We start from the raw sequence: 17,172 nt of genomic DNA, 5'->3' as shown, positions 1-17,172 counted from the left end.
AACTGCACATTTTAGAGTGGCCTTTTGTCTCCAAAACAAGGTCCCCAGTACAAGGTGCACCTGTGTAATGATCATGCTATTTAATCAGCTTCTTGATATGCTACACCTGTCAGGTGGATGGATTATCTTGACAAAAGGAGAAATGCTCACTATAACAGGGTGACGTAAACAACATTTGAGAGAAATAAGATGTGCGTAAAGAACTTTTCTGGGATCTTTTATTTCAGCTCATGAATGAATCATGGGACCAACACTTTACATGTTGCAATTTATATAAAATTGCCATGTTCACACTGCATCAAACTTATTTTTTTTAAACAATAGAGCAAAATACAAAATGTACACATTAGATAACCCTACAGTGAGAGTTTGAGCGACAATACCAAGGCTGTCTTGGCTGATCATTGATAATATTCCGTATGTCCAACGGCACACATCAATGACAACAAAACAGAACAACGACAGACACGACTATGTAGCATTGCACTGTGGTGGCATAAATATGGATAGCTTTTGGCGTTCATGAACATTGCTGGAGAAGTGTTCACCAATATTTGTATTACTTTTAAAGCTCTGAATGTTTTATATTTTTTTGCATTTGATGATTACAAGCACCACTGAGGTACGTATGATGTGATGCAGACTTCATTTGTAGGAGTACCACTCCAGCGCAGCGGTAGCACCCCCGGCAGCCTTGTAGACCCCACAACAGCGCACATGCGACACCCCCGTGATTGTTTTGCAGAAGACTGCCTCAGTAGGAATGTTATGCTAGACTTTTTCGAGTACTTGGTAATTAGCTGCTCTTCAGTAGCTAACTAGAAATATGTTTCAAATGTACAATCATGCTCTCCCTAGGATTTTCTGACAATGTGGTGCTGCTGTAGGCCTAAGGCTGGGTGGAGAGGGGGTCCAGGAAGGGGCAGTCAACTTCCCCCTCAAGAAGTTCACTACTAAAATGGCCACTTCCTGAAACTTAAGAGTCTTAAATTATATCAAACAATGTACCCAACATCGTTTGATCCTAAATTAAATGGAGGTGGTCTCAACGACGATGTAATCGCCGCCAAAGGGGATTCTAACATGTATTGACTCAGGGGTGTGAATACTTACGTAATTAGATATTTCTGTATTTCATTTGCTAACATTCAAAAAATAATAATATATATATATATATATTTAAAAAATTGTGCCAACCAACTAGAAGCATATGTTAGGGTTAATTTTCAAACCAGCGTACTTCTACCTCAGATTGAGTGCATGGTACACAAAATGCGTGCAGGTTGGCAGGTCTCAGTGATGCATAACTGTTTAATTCCCCCCCAGTGTGTACAGTATGCCGTGTGTGTATGTGGTATCTTTCTGCAGTGTCGTCTTTATTCAGTGCGTTTACTTTTTCATTTTCCTGTTCTAACCTTGGTTTCAGTTGCATGTTTTTAAAATCAGTCACCCATCGCCCTGGTCAGTTTGGATGGATTAAAGTGAATAGACATGAATCTTCACATATTTCAATCAGTTTGAGTTTGACTCCACTTCACAGAAGTAAAGATTAATGGGGGGGGGGTGCAAGCATCATTTCTTTATTTCCTGAACATAACATGAAATGTAGAAGGACAAATTATGTTACTACTGGAGTATTTCAGTCATTTTGTCATCTACTCAAAATCTATACAGCAACCTTGGCTTTGACATCTCATGTACAATCCTCTCGTCCAAACCAGGAAACAACCCCAAGCCACACGTCTGACCGTTCTTTACAAAGCCAGACGGATTCTACATTTGTTTGTTTTTTCAGTCATTGAAGTAACCCATAGTTAAACACTGGCTGGGTTGTGAAGTATACATAACCTTAAGTCTCCCCCTCCCACTCTTCTAAAGACCCACTCATCATGCCTTATACTCTAGGGGGCCTTAAGGCATGAAGATCAAGGGCAGTGATCCCATCCAATCCCTGGAAAAGAGCACTGTAGTCAGTCTCTCTGGGGCGTGTTCAGGCTGCGTGGAGGTACAGAACATCTAGACAGAAATGTACTTTGTAAAACAGAGGATGTGAGCAGAGTTAAAGGAAGGAGGAGAATGTGCGTAATTTGGCTGGAGCGAGCAGTGGATCTAAAACAAATATATATATTTTAAATGGCCGGGGCCTTCTCTCTCCCTCCCCAATTTTGCTCCGGTACCGCTCAGCCACGAGCTCTGGGCAACATTTAAAATGTCCTTCACCACTGTTATTTTAAATTAGGCCTATTCTTGTGTATTTATTTAGCCTCCCTCCCCTACTAATCCTCGGAGATGTTGATATGAGTCGACTAAGAAATAGTTCACAGCCTGTGTAATTGATGGCAAGACAACGAATGAGCTCACGTAGCAGCAACAGAGACGTTTAGATATCCATTTAAGTGTTAAAAGTTGTCCATCAACTGTAAAATGTGAGCACTACAGAGCCACAGTTACAACTGAAGTAGCCTACCTGACCATCGAGATGAGAGAAACACATTTTTTTAACACAGTGGTCGCATATCATCAGGTCGGTCCTTGTTCAGTAGCCTTTGACATGTTGTTGAAATGTTGAAGCTTCTTGAAGCCTACTTCAAAACAAAAATGGTACATAGTCACAAAAGTAGATGGGGTACAACTTAAAATATCGTTTTAAACTAAACAAATGCAGCGAATTTGGAGCGGCAGTTTGTTTTTGGGGTGGAGCGGGAGAAAGGATAATGATCGCCAGAGCGATGACCCCGCTCCGTGAGCGATGACCCCGCTCCGTGAGCGATGACCCCGCTCCGTGAGCGATGACCCCGCTCCGTGAGCGATGACCCCGCTCCGTGAGCGATGACCCCGCTCTGAGTGATGAGTGGGATTTCCAACTGCTCAAATATTCTGGTGGTGAACAGATATGCTTATTCCTCCATGTTGAGTAGGGAATACATAGCTTTATTAATGACAGGTTAAATCACACACACAAAATTTGGCGGCAAAACTTTTTGGCTCCGATTTATTTTTATTATGACCGATTTGTTTGTCAAAATCAATTTTGAGGGCCAGAAACAGGTAAGTTATATAAAATAAAATAAATTGGTCTATTATATTTTCTACATCGTTTTTAGTTTTAGATGTGTGGCCTAGTGTCTTCTTGACCCAAAATAATAATCCCCCCCCAAACAAAATTTGATATATTTTGTTTACTCTAACCATGACAGAACTTTTAACTCCTGTATGACATTTTTATCTGCAACATTCAGAATGTTTCATCTCGCTGAATACACCCCCAGACCATTGCAAAGGATGCAACTGACCAATCAGAGGGATCCTGGGCATGGTTCAGTCAGGTAACGTTTGGGTGGGGTTTTACTGACATCCTTCCACCAACCTGTTCTAATCTCAGTACAGCCTCATACTAAAAACGACCATCGGTGAGGCTAAGCAGTCCCTGTTTAGAAGGGCATCCCTCCGGAGATCTGTCGGGCCACCTGTTCCTCTGTGCTTTCCTCCTTGTCTCGCTCCTTGTTCCAGTCCTTGAGGCCCTCAGGCAGGGATGTGTCCTCATCCATGCCCCCCGTGCCCTCCACAAACTCCTCGTAGGTGGACTTCTCAGCGAACGGCCGCAGCCCCAGGAGCTCCACCATGTCCTTCTTGTCCAGCACCTCCTTCTCCAGCAGACGCTGCGCCACCTGACCAGGCAACCGTTGAAGGTAAATGTATTATTACATTTGGCTTAAGTTTTACTTGTGTGTCTGTGTGAGACAGTGTAAGCCTATGAGTGTTTTTATGTCCTACCACCACACGTACCTTCTCCACATCGCCTTTCTTCTCAGCCAGTAGGGTGTGGGTACGCTCGTACGCCTCTCGGATGAGATTGCGCACCTCCGTGTCGATGAGGCGCGCCGTGGCCTCGCTGTAGGGCTTCTCAAGGGTCATCTCGCCCTGCCGGGGCAAGTCGAAGGACACCTGTCCCACCTTGTCATTCATGCCAAACTGCACGATCTGTAAAAAGTAATGGTGTAGAAACAGAGTAACACTTTATTGGAATGTCCTAATACAACAGACTGAGATTTTCAGTATATTCAATTAATTAAACAAATATATATATAAATATATAAATATACATATAAATATACACATAAATATATACACATAAATATATACACATAAATATATACACATAAATATATACACATATACATAAATAAATATAAATATATATATAAATAAATGTGTGCAGGCACCATGGTCTGGGTTCATGTTCACAACCCAAAAGACCAGGGTCGGTGGCCCATTCTTGACACACACAAGGAAACTGTTGAGTGTGAAAAACCCAGTAACGTTGCAGTTCTTCACACTCTCAACCCGGTGCGCCTGGCATCTACTACCATACCCTGTTCAAAGGCACTTAAATATGTTGTCTTGCCCAGTCACCCTCTGAATGGCACACATACACATATAATCCTTCTTTAACCCGTCTCCTCCTCTTCATCTACACTGATTGAAGTGGATTTAACAAGTGACGTCAATAAGAGATCCCAGCTTTTCACCTGGTCAGTCTATATCATGGAAAGACCAGGTGTTCCTAATATTTTGTACACTCAGTGTATGCTTCTCCCCACCGGAAACTTGAGGTCCATCCTCATGTCCTCCCCTCTCACAGACTCTCCCACTTGAATGCATCTCTCTCATTACTGTCTCAATAAAATGCAAAATGTCATATGATAATCCACTCTACTTCAACAACAACAAAAATAACTGGAATGTGACGCACAAACACCTTCATGAGATTAGTACAACCGTCTTACCCAATCATAAACCTATTGTGTACTAGCCCTGTGAAACAAAGAAAAACACCAATAAAAATGTGAATAAATGTGGTGGTGGGGACGAAGGGGGACGGACAGGGCGACTTTAACCTCCCCACGTCTACCTTTGACTCTTTCCTCTCTGCCTCCTTCTTTCCACTCCTCTCCTCTTTTGACCTCACCCTCTCACCTTCCCCCCCTACTCACAAGGCAGGCAATACGCTCGACCTCATCTTTACTAGATGCTGTTCTTCCACTAACCTCATTGCAACTCCCCCAAGTCTCCGACCACTGCCTTGTATCCTTTTCCCTCTCGCTCTCATCCAACACCTCCCACACTGCCCCTACTCGGATGGTATCGCGCCGTCCCAACCTTCGCTCTCTCTCCCCCGCTACTCTCTCCTCTTCCATCCTATCATCTCTTCCCTCCGCTCAAACCTTCTCCCACCTATCTCCTGATTCTGCCTCCTCAACCCTCCTCTCCTCCCTCTCTGCATCCCTTGACTCTCTATGTCCCCTATCCTCCAGGCCGGCTCGGTCCTCCCCTCCCGCTCCGTGGCTCGATGACTCATTGCGAGCTCACAGAACAGGGCTCCGGGCAGCCGAGCGGAAATGGAGGAAAACTCGCCTCCCTGCGGACCTGGCATCCTTTCACTCTCTCCTCTCTACATTTTCCTCCTCTGTCTCTGCTGCTAAAGCCACTTTCTACCACGCTAAATTCCAAGCATCTGCCTCTAACCCTAGGAAGCTCTTTGCCACCTTCTCCTCCCTCCTGAATCCTCCGCCCCCTCCCCCCTCCTCCCTCTCTGCAGATGACTTCGTCAACCATTTTGAAAAGAAGGTCGACGACATCCGATCCTCGTTTGCTAAGTCAAACGACACCGCTGGTTCTGCTCACACTGCCCTACCCTGTGCTGACCTCTTTCTCCCCTCCTCTCCAGATGAAATCTCGCGTCTTGTGACGGCCGGCCGCCCAACAACCTGCCCGCTTGACCCTATCCCCTCCTCTCTTCTCCAGACCATTTCCGGAGACCTTCTCCCTTACCTCACCTCGCTCATCAACTCATCCCTGACCGCTGGCTACGTCCCTTCCGTCTTCAAGAGAGCGAGAGTTGCACCCCTTCTGAAAAAACCTACACTCGATCCCTCCGATGTCAACAATTACAGACCAGTATCCCTTCTTTCTTTTCTCTCCAAAACTCTTGAACGTGCCGTCCTTGGCCAGCTCTCCCGCTATCTCTCTCTGAATGACCTTCTTGATCCAAATCAGTCAGGTTTCAAGACTAGTCATTCAACTGAGACTGCTCTCCTCTGTATCACGGAGGCGCTCCGCACTGCTAAAGCTAACTCTCTCTCCTCTGCTCTCATCCTTCTAGATCTATCGGCTGCCTTCGATACTGTGAACCATCAGATCCTCCTCTCCACCCTCTCCGAGTTGGGCATCTCCGGCGCGGCCCACGCTTGGATTGCGTCCTACCTGACAGGTCGCTCCTACCAGGTGGCGTGGCGAGAATCTGTCTCCTCACCACGCGCTCTCACCACTGGTGTCCCCCAGGGCTCTGTTCTTGGCCCTCTCCTATTCTCGCTATACACCAAGTCACTTGGCTCTGTCATAACCTCACATGGTCTCTCTTATCATTGCTATGCAGACGACACACAATTAATCTTCTCCTTTCCCCCTTCTGATGACCAGGTGGCGAATCGCATCTCTGCATGTCTGGCAGACATATCAGTGTGGATGACGGATCACCACCTCAAGCTGAACCTCGGCAAGACGGAGCTGCTCTTCCTCCCGGGGAAGGACTGCCCGTTCCATGATCTCGTCATCACGGTTGACAACTCCATTGTGTCCTCCTCCCAGAGCGCCAAGAACCTTGGCGTGATCCTGGACCACACCCTGTCGTTCTCAACCAACATCAAGGCGGTGGCCCGTTCCTGTAGGTTCATGCTCTACAACATCCGCAGAGTACGACCCTGCCTCACACAGGAAGCGGCGCAGGTCCTAATCCAGGCACTTGTCATCTCCCGTCTGGATTACTGCAACTCGCTGTTGGCTGGGCTCCCTGCCTGTGCCATTAAACCCCTTCAACTCATCCAGAACGCCGCAGCCCGTCTGGTGTTCAACCTTCCCAAGTTCTCTCACGTCACCCCGCTCCTCCGTTCTCTCCACTGGCTTCCAGTTGAAGCTCGCATCCGCTACAAGACCATGGTGCTTGCCTACGGAGCTGTGAGGGGAACGGCACCTCAGTACCTCCAGGCTCTGATCAGGCCCTACACCCAAACAAGGGCACTGCGTTCATCCACCTCTGGCCTGCTCGCCTCCCTACCACTGAGGAAGTACAGCTCCCGCTCAGCCCAGTCAAAACTGTTCGCTGCCCTGGCCCCCAATGGTGGAACAAACTCCCTCACGACGCCAGGACAGCGGAGTCAATCACCACCTTCCGGAGACACCTGAAACCCCACCTCTTTAAGGAATACCTAGGATAGGATAAGTAATCCCTCTCACCCCACCCCCCCTAAGTTTTAGATGCACTATTGTTAAGTGACTGTCCCACTGGATGTCATAAGGTGAATGCACCAATTTGTAAGTCGCTCTGGATAAGAGCGTCTGCTAAATGACTTAAATGTAAATGTAAATGGACAGACCTGGGCGTATGCACTCTGGGTGACCTTCCGGAGGTCGTCCTGGGCCCCCGTGGTGATGCGACCGAAGAAGATCTCCTCAGACACGCGGCCACCCAGCGTCATGCACATCCTGTCCAGCAGCTGCTCCTTGGTGTATAGGTACTGCTCCTTTGGTAGGTACTGGGCATAGCCCAACCCTTTTCCTCTGGGGATGATAGATACCTGGAGAGAGGACAAAATGTCAGTGGTAAGTTGAGCCTGGCAGTTATTGGTCACCCAGTATTAAATCTGGCTGATACAGGCTTATTTTTTTTTTTAAGTGAACTATCCCTTTAATATCTTGCAAAGTATGCATATATTCTGTAGAGCTAGTCAGACTGACGGTTTTACAAAGCAATCAATATTAACATAACACATTTTCTAAGGATGCATGGTAAAAACCATCCAACTCAGCCAGTGTAGCGCAAATTATCAGTGTTTGGATCCTGGATGTCGATTGGTTGGACAACATCTCTTGCAAAATACCATGACCATGGTATTAAATGTCATAATTCCACTGTCTCGCAGCCCAGGCAGGGAATTCATATAGCTACACATTATTTGTCCAAGGCCACCATTTGGTTTGCAACAGTTGGCGGTTGTATGTAGATCTACCTACAACCTGTGCAACAATGTATCATTTTACAAATGCAATATCTCCCATGCCAGTAGCCCAAGAAAGAACGGAAAACGAATAACCGTAAACACTCAGAACTCCATTAATTAATTAACCAGCACAGTGCGGCCTATTTTATATTTATTAAATTATTATTTGTTCTTGTTGCTCATCCTCATTGAATCTCTGCTAGCTAGGTACATGATAATGATCTGTTTAGTATAGTAACATCGCATGAATAGAATGATTAGCATTAACGACTGGGTCAAAACAATGACCCGTATGTAGAGTGGTTAAGAGTGTTGGACTAGTAACCGGAAGGTTGCAAGTTCAAACCCCCGAGCTGACATGGTACAAATCTGTCGTTCTGCTCCTGAACAGGCAGTTAACCCCCTGTTCCTAGGCCGTCATTGAAAATAAGAATTTGTTCTTAACTGACTTGCCTAGTTAAATAAAAGTTTTTTTTTTTTGGTAGTGACTAGGATCTACCAGCATAGAGGCAGGTAGAATATTGGTAGTGACTAGGATCTACCAGTATAGAGGCAGGTAGAATATTGGTAGTGACTAGGATCTACCAGTATAGAGGCAGGTAGAATATTGGTAGTGACTAGGATCTACCAGTATAGAGTCAGGTAGAATATTGGTAGTGACTAGGATCTAGATGGGCTGGTAGAATATTGGTAGTGACTAGGATCTACCAGTATAGAGTCAGGTAGAATATTGGTAGTGACTAGGATCTACCAGTATAGAGTCAGGTAGAATATTGGTAGTGACTAGGATCTAGAATATTGTAGTGACTAGGATAATAGAGTCAGGTAGAATATTGGTAGTGACTAGGATCTACCAGCATAGAGTCAGGTAGAATATTGGTAGTGACTAGGATCTACCAGCATAGAGTCAGGTAGAATATTGGTAGTGACTAGGATCTACCAGTATAGAGTCAGGTAGAATATTGGTAGTGACTAGGATCTACCAGTAATATTGGTAGTGACTAGGATCTACCAGCATAGAGGCAGGTAGAATATTGGTAGTGACTAGGATCTACCAGCATAGAGGCAGGTAGAATATTGGTAGTGACTAGGATCTACCAGTATAGAGAGTCAGGTAGAATATTGGTAGTGACTAGGATCTACCAGCAGGTAGAATATTGGTAGTGACAGGTCTAGAGTATATTGGTAGTGACTAGGATCTACCAGTATAGAGGCAGGTAGAATATTGGTAGTGACTAGGATCTACCAGTATAGAGGCAGGTAGAATATTGGTAGTGACTAGGATCTACCTTGAGCAGAGGGTCAGCGTGCTCCAGGTACCAGCCTGCCACAGCGTGCCCTGCCTCGTGGTAAGCTACAGTCTTTTTCTCCTCAGGTTGCAGGACCTGAGTCTTCTTCTCCAGACCTGTACATTCAACAACAGAAAGTAGTTGACATACCTGTGTGACCATCGAAACAATCTGCATGACAAAGAAGGTACGAAATTCATATGGAAAGGTTGAATGAAGGTGGTAGAAGATAAGGAGTGAGGAATCAATGATGTTTGATCTTTGTTGCTGTGGAAAAAGTCCCGTCTATGTATCAAGCCACACTAGTTCAATTAGATCATATAGATTAGAATACATTATACTTTCAGTTGAATACATTTCAGGTGAAATTGAATAAATCGCATTACAATTGACAGAGAAGTCAAATTAGAGCACCTTGCATCTATGGTTTGCTGGTCATGACAACACAGCTTGTAAGTAGCCAATACATGTTACACATTTTAATTAACTAGGCAATTCAGGCCTCCCGAGTGACGCAGTGGTCTAAGGCTGTGCCACAAGAGATCCTGGTTCGAGTCCAGGCTATGTTGCAGCCGGCCGCAACCGGGAGACCCACAGGGCGGCACACAATTGGCCCTGCGTAGTTAGGGGAGGGTTTGGCCGGCAGGGATGTTCTTGTCCCATCGCGCTCTAGCGACTCCTGTGGTGGGCCTGGCGCACGCTGCCACAGTCTAGTTGTACGGTGTTTCCTCTGACACATTGGTGCGGCTGGCTTCCGGGTTAAGTGGGCATTGTGTCAAGAAGCAGTGCGGCTTGGCTGGGTTGTGCTTCGGAAACACGCACGGCTCTCGACCTTCACCTCTCCCGAGTCCGTTTGAGAGATGCAGCGATGAGACAAGACTGTTACTACCAATTGGATACCACAAAAAAGGGGTAAAAGTAAACAATGATAATGCATAGTTAAAAAAAAAAATGTAAGTCAGTTAAGAACATATTCTTATTTACAATGACGGCCTAACCCCGGACGAAGCTGGGCCAACTGTGCGCTTCCCTACGGGACTCCCGATCACGGCCGGTTGTGATACAGCCTGGGATCGAACCAGGGTCTGTAGTGACACCTCTAGCACTGAGATTCAGTGGCTTAATACGGTATGTAGCAAAATCAGGATGTGTTCATTTGTATATGTGTGCGCTTGTGCTCACCTCCGATCACACGTTCGATGGCCTGCTCAAAGTGCTTCTGGTTGATCGAGTCCGCGAGGTGGCGAGCAGCAATCAGCGCGGCTTCATTGCACACATTGGCAATATCAGCACCTAACAAAACAGAATTGAAATTGATATTTTTATAGGTAAGCCTCATCCAGAGCAGTTTTCAACGAGCATATTAAAATTGAAAGGCAAAAAAAATATATCTATATGAGCATTGTAAGAAAGACCTCACAAATTCATATTTAATTTTTGTATACAAATATCAATATGAAAATGTACAGGCAAAATGCAACATTATACAGTACAGTATGCATGTATGTATGTATGTATGTATGTATGTATGTATGTATGTATGTATGTATGTATGTATGTATGTATGTATGTATGTATGCATGTATGTATGTATGTATGTATGTATGTATGTATGTATGTATGTATGCATGTAAGCAGCAGGGTTTTCACCAGACAAGTGAACAGGATTTTTTGAATTTAACTGACATTTGAGCCTTTACTGGTCATCCATAAGCATTGGATCTGTAATGCACGATCTAGGGCGTCCACCCACGCAGCCAGCGCAAAACAATAAAGAGATCATTACCTGTCCTTAAAAACAGCCTGTATTTACTTTGCCACCGTGGCCTTTTGCCTTTACCTCCCTTCTCACCTCATTTGCTCACATTGTATATTGACTTGTTTATAGTGTATTATTGACTGTATGTTTGTTTTACTCCATGTGTAACTTTGTGTCGTTGTATCTGTCGAACTGCTTTGCTTTATCTTGGCCAGGTCGCAATTGTAAATGAGAACTTGTTCTCAACTTGCCTACCAGGTTAAATAAAGGTGAAATAAAATATATATATATATTTTTTAAAACAGCCATTATCAAAAAACACTATTCCTTGTGTTTCAATGTGCAGCATTACAAAATGTACAGCATATTGTGTTATTGTTTTTTACTTTCCTAAAATAACAGTTGTCCACCTCACGGTTCAGCTGTGGGATATTTGAACGCTAAATGCAGCAGGGCATCGCATATACAGACTGTAGGATATTCATATTTAACAAATAAATATAAAAAGGAAGAGAAGCTTAGGCCTAGCACCAGAGAGAGAGATATGTCTGCGGCATGCTACGACACCAACATACATTTCATTATCCTTGTCAGACTACCGCGCCTGTTATACACATATACACATGTACAGGAGGCTACGTCGCAAATGTTCAAAATCAGAATCTATTTTTTAAATATTTTTTAATGAAGATAAGCATTATATTTTAAGATTTGGTGTAACTAAAACATTCTTCCTCACTTCAAGTTCCAACTGTCGGGGTTGAATTGGTGCGACGGTGTGCAATGCCTTCATATCATAGGACTGCAGTATAACAGGCTCATAGCCACACCTTCACAAAAGTTTCTAAACTTTATTAGGGCGAGTCAAGCCATTGTGTATAAGGAAAAATACGAGTAGGATGTTATATTGCGGCGAACATTACAGTTGGAACTTAAATTTGTCCAAAGAAAATGGCTCAGATTGAAACAAAACATTTACGAACTGGTTTAATAAACCTTCACAAAATTATAGAACAGGCTGTACTGCAGCAATTACCAAGAAAGGCTAGTGCCTACCATACCCAACAAATGACAGTAATATGCTAATATTCATTTTACAACAGGCCTACTTTACAACCTTTAATCTTAAACTAAATACGGAGTACAAAACAAAGGAAAAAAAACAGACTAAACTTAATTTAGCCAAGGAAAATGTCTCAACAGAATGAAACAAAACACATTGTGCATATTTAAAGACTGGTTTTAATTAATAAATAAGTCTACAATAATAACAATGATATACAGTAATAGTAATACAAAATTATAAATGCGAAAAAAACAAGTTAAATTCCATCCTACCTGAATAGCGAGTTGCACGGTAGCCTGCAATTTGGCCGTGCCAACATTCTTCCCATCAGTATTAAAAACGTATCTTTAAGGAAACTCCCCTTGTATGCTTTTCACTGTAGGCATACTCTAATTTTCATTTTACTTCAATGGAAAAGGCATCACATCCTCTTACATCAACAGAAGCCCAAGACTCCAATCTTGCTCTCTGAGCAGCATGCACCTAAGTCAGCGCGCAAGGAGTGAGAGGAAAGTGCTCAAACGAGCAATAGGGATGCATGATTGGGGCGGCAGGGTAGCCTAGTGGTTAGAGCGTTGGGACTAGTAACCGAAAGATTGCAAGTTCGAATCCCCGAGCTGACAAGGTACAAATCTGTCGTTCTGCCCCTGAACAGGCAGTTAACCCACTGTTCCTAGACCGTCATTGAAAATAAGAATTTGTTCTTAACTGACTTGCCTAGTAAAATAAAATAAAAAATAAAATAATGATATGCAAAATTTCACCTGCTACAATTTCATTTATCGGCTTTTAAAAGATGTACCGTGCAGAAATCGCCTCGCCATTTCCTGGTTGCTAAAATTCTAATAGTTCATCTAACTTCAGTTTAAGTTTTAGAACAATAATAAAAGCAACTACAGTCTAGAGAATCATTGTACCCCTGTGAAAAATATTTTCCATAACCAAAAATATTGTATTTTCAGCTAATGCACAAATCCGAAAGTAAAAACAAACTAAACTTAAGCACAGTAATAGTGCACATAGAATAGATCTACCACTTCTTAGACTTGATTTCAATGAGAATGACAGATCTACAATTCAAATGTCTATGTGGATTTGATCAGGTCACCCAAAAAGTGGCATATTGTAGCTTTAAATATTTTTTTTAGTGGGCAAAAGCTGGTTTTTACCAGTTAACTTAAACCCTGGTATGCAGTATATGACATAATGAATATGGTTTGTCAACAATATGTTAACAGTTTGATCATTGTAACTAGGCCTATAAACCCAATGATGGCAGTTCTGACACCATTGTCTAGGATGGCATCCCCAGTGTGCCTCAAAAACCTACCTGAGAAGCCTGGGGTGAGGGCAGCCATTTTCCTGGCGAGAGATTCTTTGTCCATCTCTGCATCCATTTTCAAAGGCCTCAAGTGCACTTTAAATATGGACGATCTGCCTTTAATGTCCGGATGACCTGCGAAAAACAATGACAAGGAAAATGTTTAAAAGCTTTTCCACAGTTTCCTATCTTGGTCAGTCATTCCTTTCAGCATCAACTAAAAGTTGACCAATTACTACTAAAAACGAAACAAATTTCAGGCTCCTAGAAAGGTTATGATATGTGACATGTTGTGGTAATAGCTTCACTATTACATGGTGGTTCATTAACAGATAATTAAAGTTGTACTATGGTTTTCCTTTATTACAGTGGATTCATATTTTCTATTATTTTACCATATTCAACAACTACATTAAACCCGAACAGGACGAAACCCAAGCAGTACGGGGGCATATGATAAAATAAAAATATGGGCTCCTACCAATGTAAATCTGTCTGTCAAAGCGTCCGGGCCTCATCAATGCAGGGTCCAGGATGTCAGGTCTATTAGTACCTGCTAGCACTACTACATTGGTTGCCGTGTTAAACCCTGGAAAGAGAGAAAAATGGTAGGTGACAGTGTCATATGGATTCTGTTTATATCAGTGTTTCTTAATCCTGGTCGAGCCCAAAAGGGGTGCATATTTTAGTTTTTAACCCTAGCAACACACACCTGATTCCATTATCAGTGTTTCCCCTATATTCATTTAGCAATAGCGGGCCTAGCTCTTGTCAGTAGTTCCCATCCAACTGGTGACAGAATATTCTAAAAATCATTAAGAAAATGTGCATTTTCCCACCAGTGGTGTGCTTCCAAACAGACATCAATCTGTAGATGTACATAAAAGTATGTAGGAAAGATAAACCTATATATTTATTTTTTACTAGATCTTAGAGAACTAACAAAAATACTTTGAGAGTGAATCAAAACATTTGGCAAGGGGACCCCCAGTTATTTCGTTATAATGTTTGAGTCAAGCATACGAACAAAGATAATTGCAGGAAAGTAGCTTTAAAAATGCCATTACATTCTCCCAGCCCCATGAAAAGATGTGTTGAATTGCAGGAAATCAGCATTAAACCGCAGAATGTCTCTGTGGCCAAGAGGCTGATAAAAACATTGGTTGGAGAACGTGCAATTGGCCACGCCCAATACCAGGAGAAACACCGAATCAACGATCAAACCTTTGATTCGTGGAATCGGGTGTGTAAGTGCTAGAGCAAAAAATAAAAACAACGTGGACCCCTTTGGGTCTACCGGACCAGGATTAAGAAACACTCGTCTAAATTATAATTTCAATCAGTAGCCAGCCAGCCAAGTTAGCCAGCCAGCCAGCCAAGTTAGCTAGCCAGCCAGCCAAGTTAGCCAGCCAGCTCAGGTAGCCAGCTCAGGTAGCCAGCTCAGGTAGCCAGCTCAGGTAGCCAGCTCAGGTAGCCAGCTCAGGTAGCCAGCTCAGGTAGCATGGCTAATTGAGGCCATTTTACTGCGCTCCCTGTCCAATGTCTACAACTCCATTCATATGAAACAACAGCCTACATGTTGGTTGATCATTGTAGCCAACTTAATTCCGTAATTTTAATTCCATTCTTGCATTGAATAAAATCTCCCCACTTCACTTCCTATTTTCTCTTTAAGAAAAAATGAATACTCTCCCAAGTAATTGAATACTAAAGTATGTTCGGATATTCGAAAAACCGTGTCCATCCCTACTGCGGTGGCCTGTGTAGAGACAGACCTCGCAAAATGAGTGGACTACGTATTTTGCTGGGGCATTCATTGCCCCAGTCATTGCAAAAATATTGGCTGGATTTGATGAACTATACATTTTTTTTGCCTCAAGCCTTCGTTAATTTGACCCTGAGTGATACACACCATCCATCTCGACCAGCAGCTGATTGAGGGTGTTTTCCTGCTCGCTCTGGCCACCAAAGTTCCCTCTGCCTCGCTTGCGCCCTACTGCGTCGATCTCGTCAATGAAGAGGATACAAGGGGCATTCTTACGGGCCATGACAAACAGATCTCGAACCTGGAAAGCACAAAGCAGGGAGAGAATAAAACCCAGAGTACATTAGGCTTTGGCGTTACACCGTGTATAGGCTTGGGTGGTACACCCTATATACCGTATACCGAGGTATTTGGAATTAGCCACGGGATGGTTTTTCAATACTGTTGAAACTATTTATTTAAAGTTTAATAAATCTTAATATTTGTAGCTACTTTTTTTATTAAGTAAATACCTGCAGTCAACTTGTGCAATACGAGATAATAAAAAATATATTTTTAAATTTTTTATAAAGCAATCTGCTTTTTTATTTTACTAGGCAAGTCAGTTTTTTAGAACAAATTCTTATTTTCAATGACGGCCTAAGAACAGTGGGTGAACTGCCTGTTCAGGGGCAGAACGACAGATTTGTACCTTTTCAGCTCGGGGGTTTGAACTAACAACCTTCCGGTTACTAGTCCAACGCTCTAACCACTAGGCTACGCTGCCGCCTCTGCCGCGTTCTTCATTTCACCTGCCACATTATGAAGCTGACTGGTTGTCCCCAGTCACAAGTGCTTGTTTGCAAGTACACAACGATGAGAGACCAGAGTCTTGGAAGTCCCTCACCATTGTGCAGCACGCACTAGGTTATCTAGTTACAGAATGGAATTCACAACTAAATGTTTGCCAGCTAGATATATCTTAGAACTAATAAGTTAAACCTTCTAAAAATGTGCTAGATGCTCTGCAGTTGTGCATTTGGTTTGCCAATTTAGTACCTGGTTATCTAACTAAGCGGTTAGCTTCCTGCAATCACGCTCCTCTATTGGTAACAGCAGAGAAACCCCTCCTGGATCAAGAGCCATACTGTCTAATATTTGTTTTGTGCATGCAGAAAAACTTTAAAAAAAAATGTAATTTAACTTTATGAGCTGGGATGTCTGTCCTGCAAATAGTTTGCAAGAGACTATGTGAAATGCGTTTGTTAGCATTTAACTAGCATTCGCTATGGTATTTTACATGTACTTGTTTGCATTGCGAGGCACTACCGGGCGGGGCGAGGCACTACCGGGCGGGGCGAGGCACTACCGGGCGGGGCGAGGCACTACCGGGCGGGGCGAGGCACTACCGGGCGGGGCGAGGCACTACTGGGCGGGGCTCGTCAGGGCAGATAGATGTGAAAGAATTGGATGGCTGTTCTTTCCTTTTGTCAGGTGGATATTCAAATGAAAGAGCGTTGGAACACAGTTAAGCTTTGATGGAAAAAAAATAATAATAATTGACATGGTGAAATGAACAATACATTATGCAATCAATCAGAAATGTCCATCAACCCAAAGTATACTGACACCAAGATCCACAGTGTTTTCACTTACCCTGGCGGGGCCCACGCCCACAAACATCTCCAGGAACTCTGAGCCATTTACGGTGATAAAGGGGACGTCGGCCTCTCCGGCGGTGGCCTTGGCCAGCAGGGTCTTCCCTGTGCCAGGGGGTCCCGTCAGGATGGCCCCCTGTGACATAGAAGAGTAAGACCTGGGTGATGTTCCAGGATGTCGGTTTTGCAGTCATGCTGTTTTGCAGTCATGCTGTTTTGCAGTCATGCTGTGCATCCCAGAAGACTGCTATAACATATTGACCCTCTGGAACATGCTC

The 17,172-nt window shown here is 43.6% G+C and overlaps 1 protein-coding gene across 1 annotated transcript in view; it reads right to left on the bottom strand.

Moving 5' to 3' along the window:
- Positions 1-201: 201 nt before the first annotated feature.
- afg3l2 (AFG3-like AAA ATPase 2) overlaps positions 202-17,172 on the bottom strand; it is a 26,699-nt gene continuing 9,728 nt past the window's right edge. The window contains exons 9-17 of the mRNA XM_046360547.1: positions 16,893-17,030; positions 15,405-15,558; positions 13,974-14,081; positions 13,502-13,627; positions 10,529-10,639; positions 9,347-9,462; positions 7,434-7,634; positions 3,787-3,981; positions 202-3,668 (exon numbers count right to left, since the gene is read on the bottom strand). Of these exons, the coding sequence (XP_046216503.1) occupies positions 3,432-3,668; positions 3,787-3,981; positions 7,434-7,634; positions 9,347-9,462; positions 10,529-10,639; positions 13,502-13,627; positions 13,974-14,081; positions 15,405-15,558; positions 16,893-17,030 (1,386 nt within the window). The 3' untranslated portion in view covers positions 202-3,431. The remainder of the gene's footprint in view (positions 3,669-3,786; positions 3,982-7,433; positions 7,635-9,346; positions 9,463-10,528; positions 10,640-13,501; positions 13,628-13,973; positions 14,082-15,404; positions 15,559-16,892; positions 17,031-17,172) is intronic.

This window comes from Oncorhynchus gorbuscha, linkage group LG08, assembly GCF_021184085.1.
Source record: "Oncorhynchus gorbuscha isolate QuinsamMale2020 ecotype Even-year linkage group LG08, OgorEven_v1.0, whole genome shotgun sequence".
NCBI lineage: Eukaryota > Metazoa > Chordata > Actinopteri > Salmoniformes > Salmonidae > Oncorhynchus > Oncorhynchus gorbuscha.
This window is presented reverse-complemented; position numbering and strand designations above follow the sequence as displayed.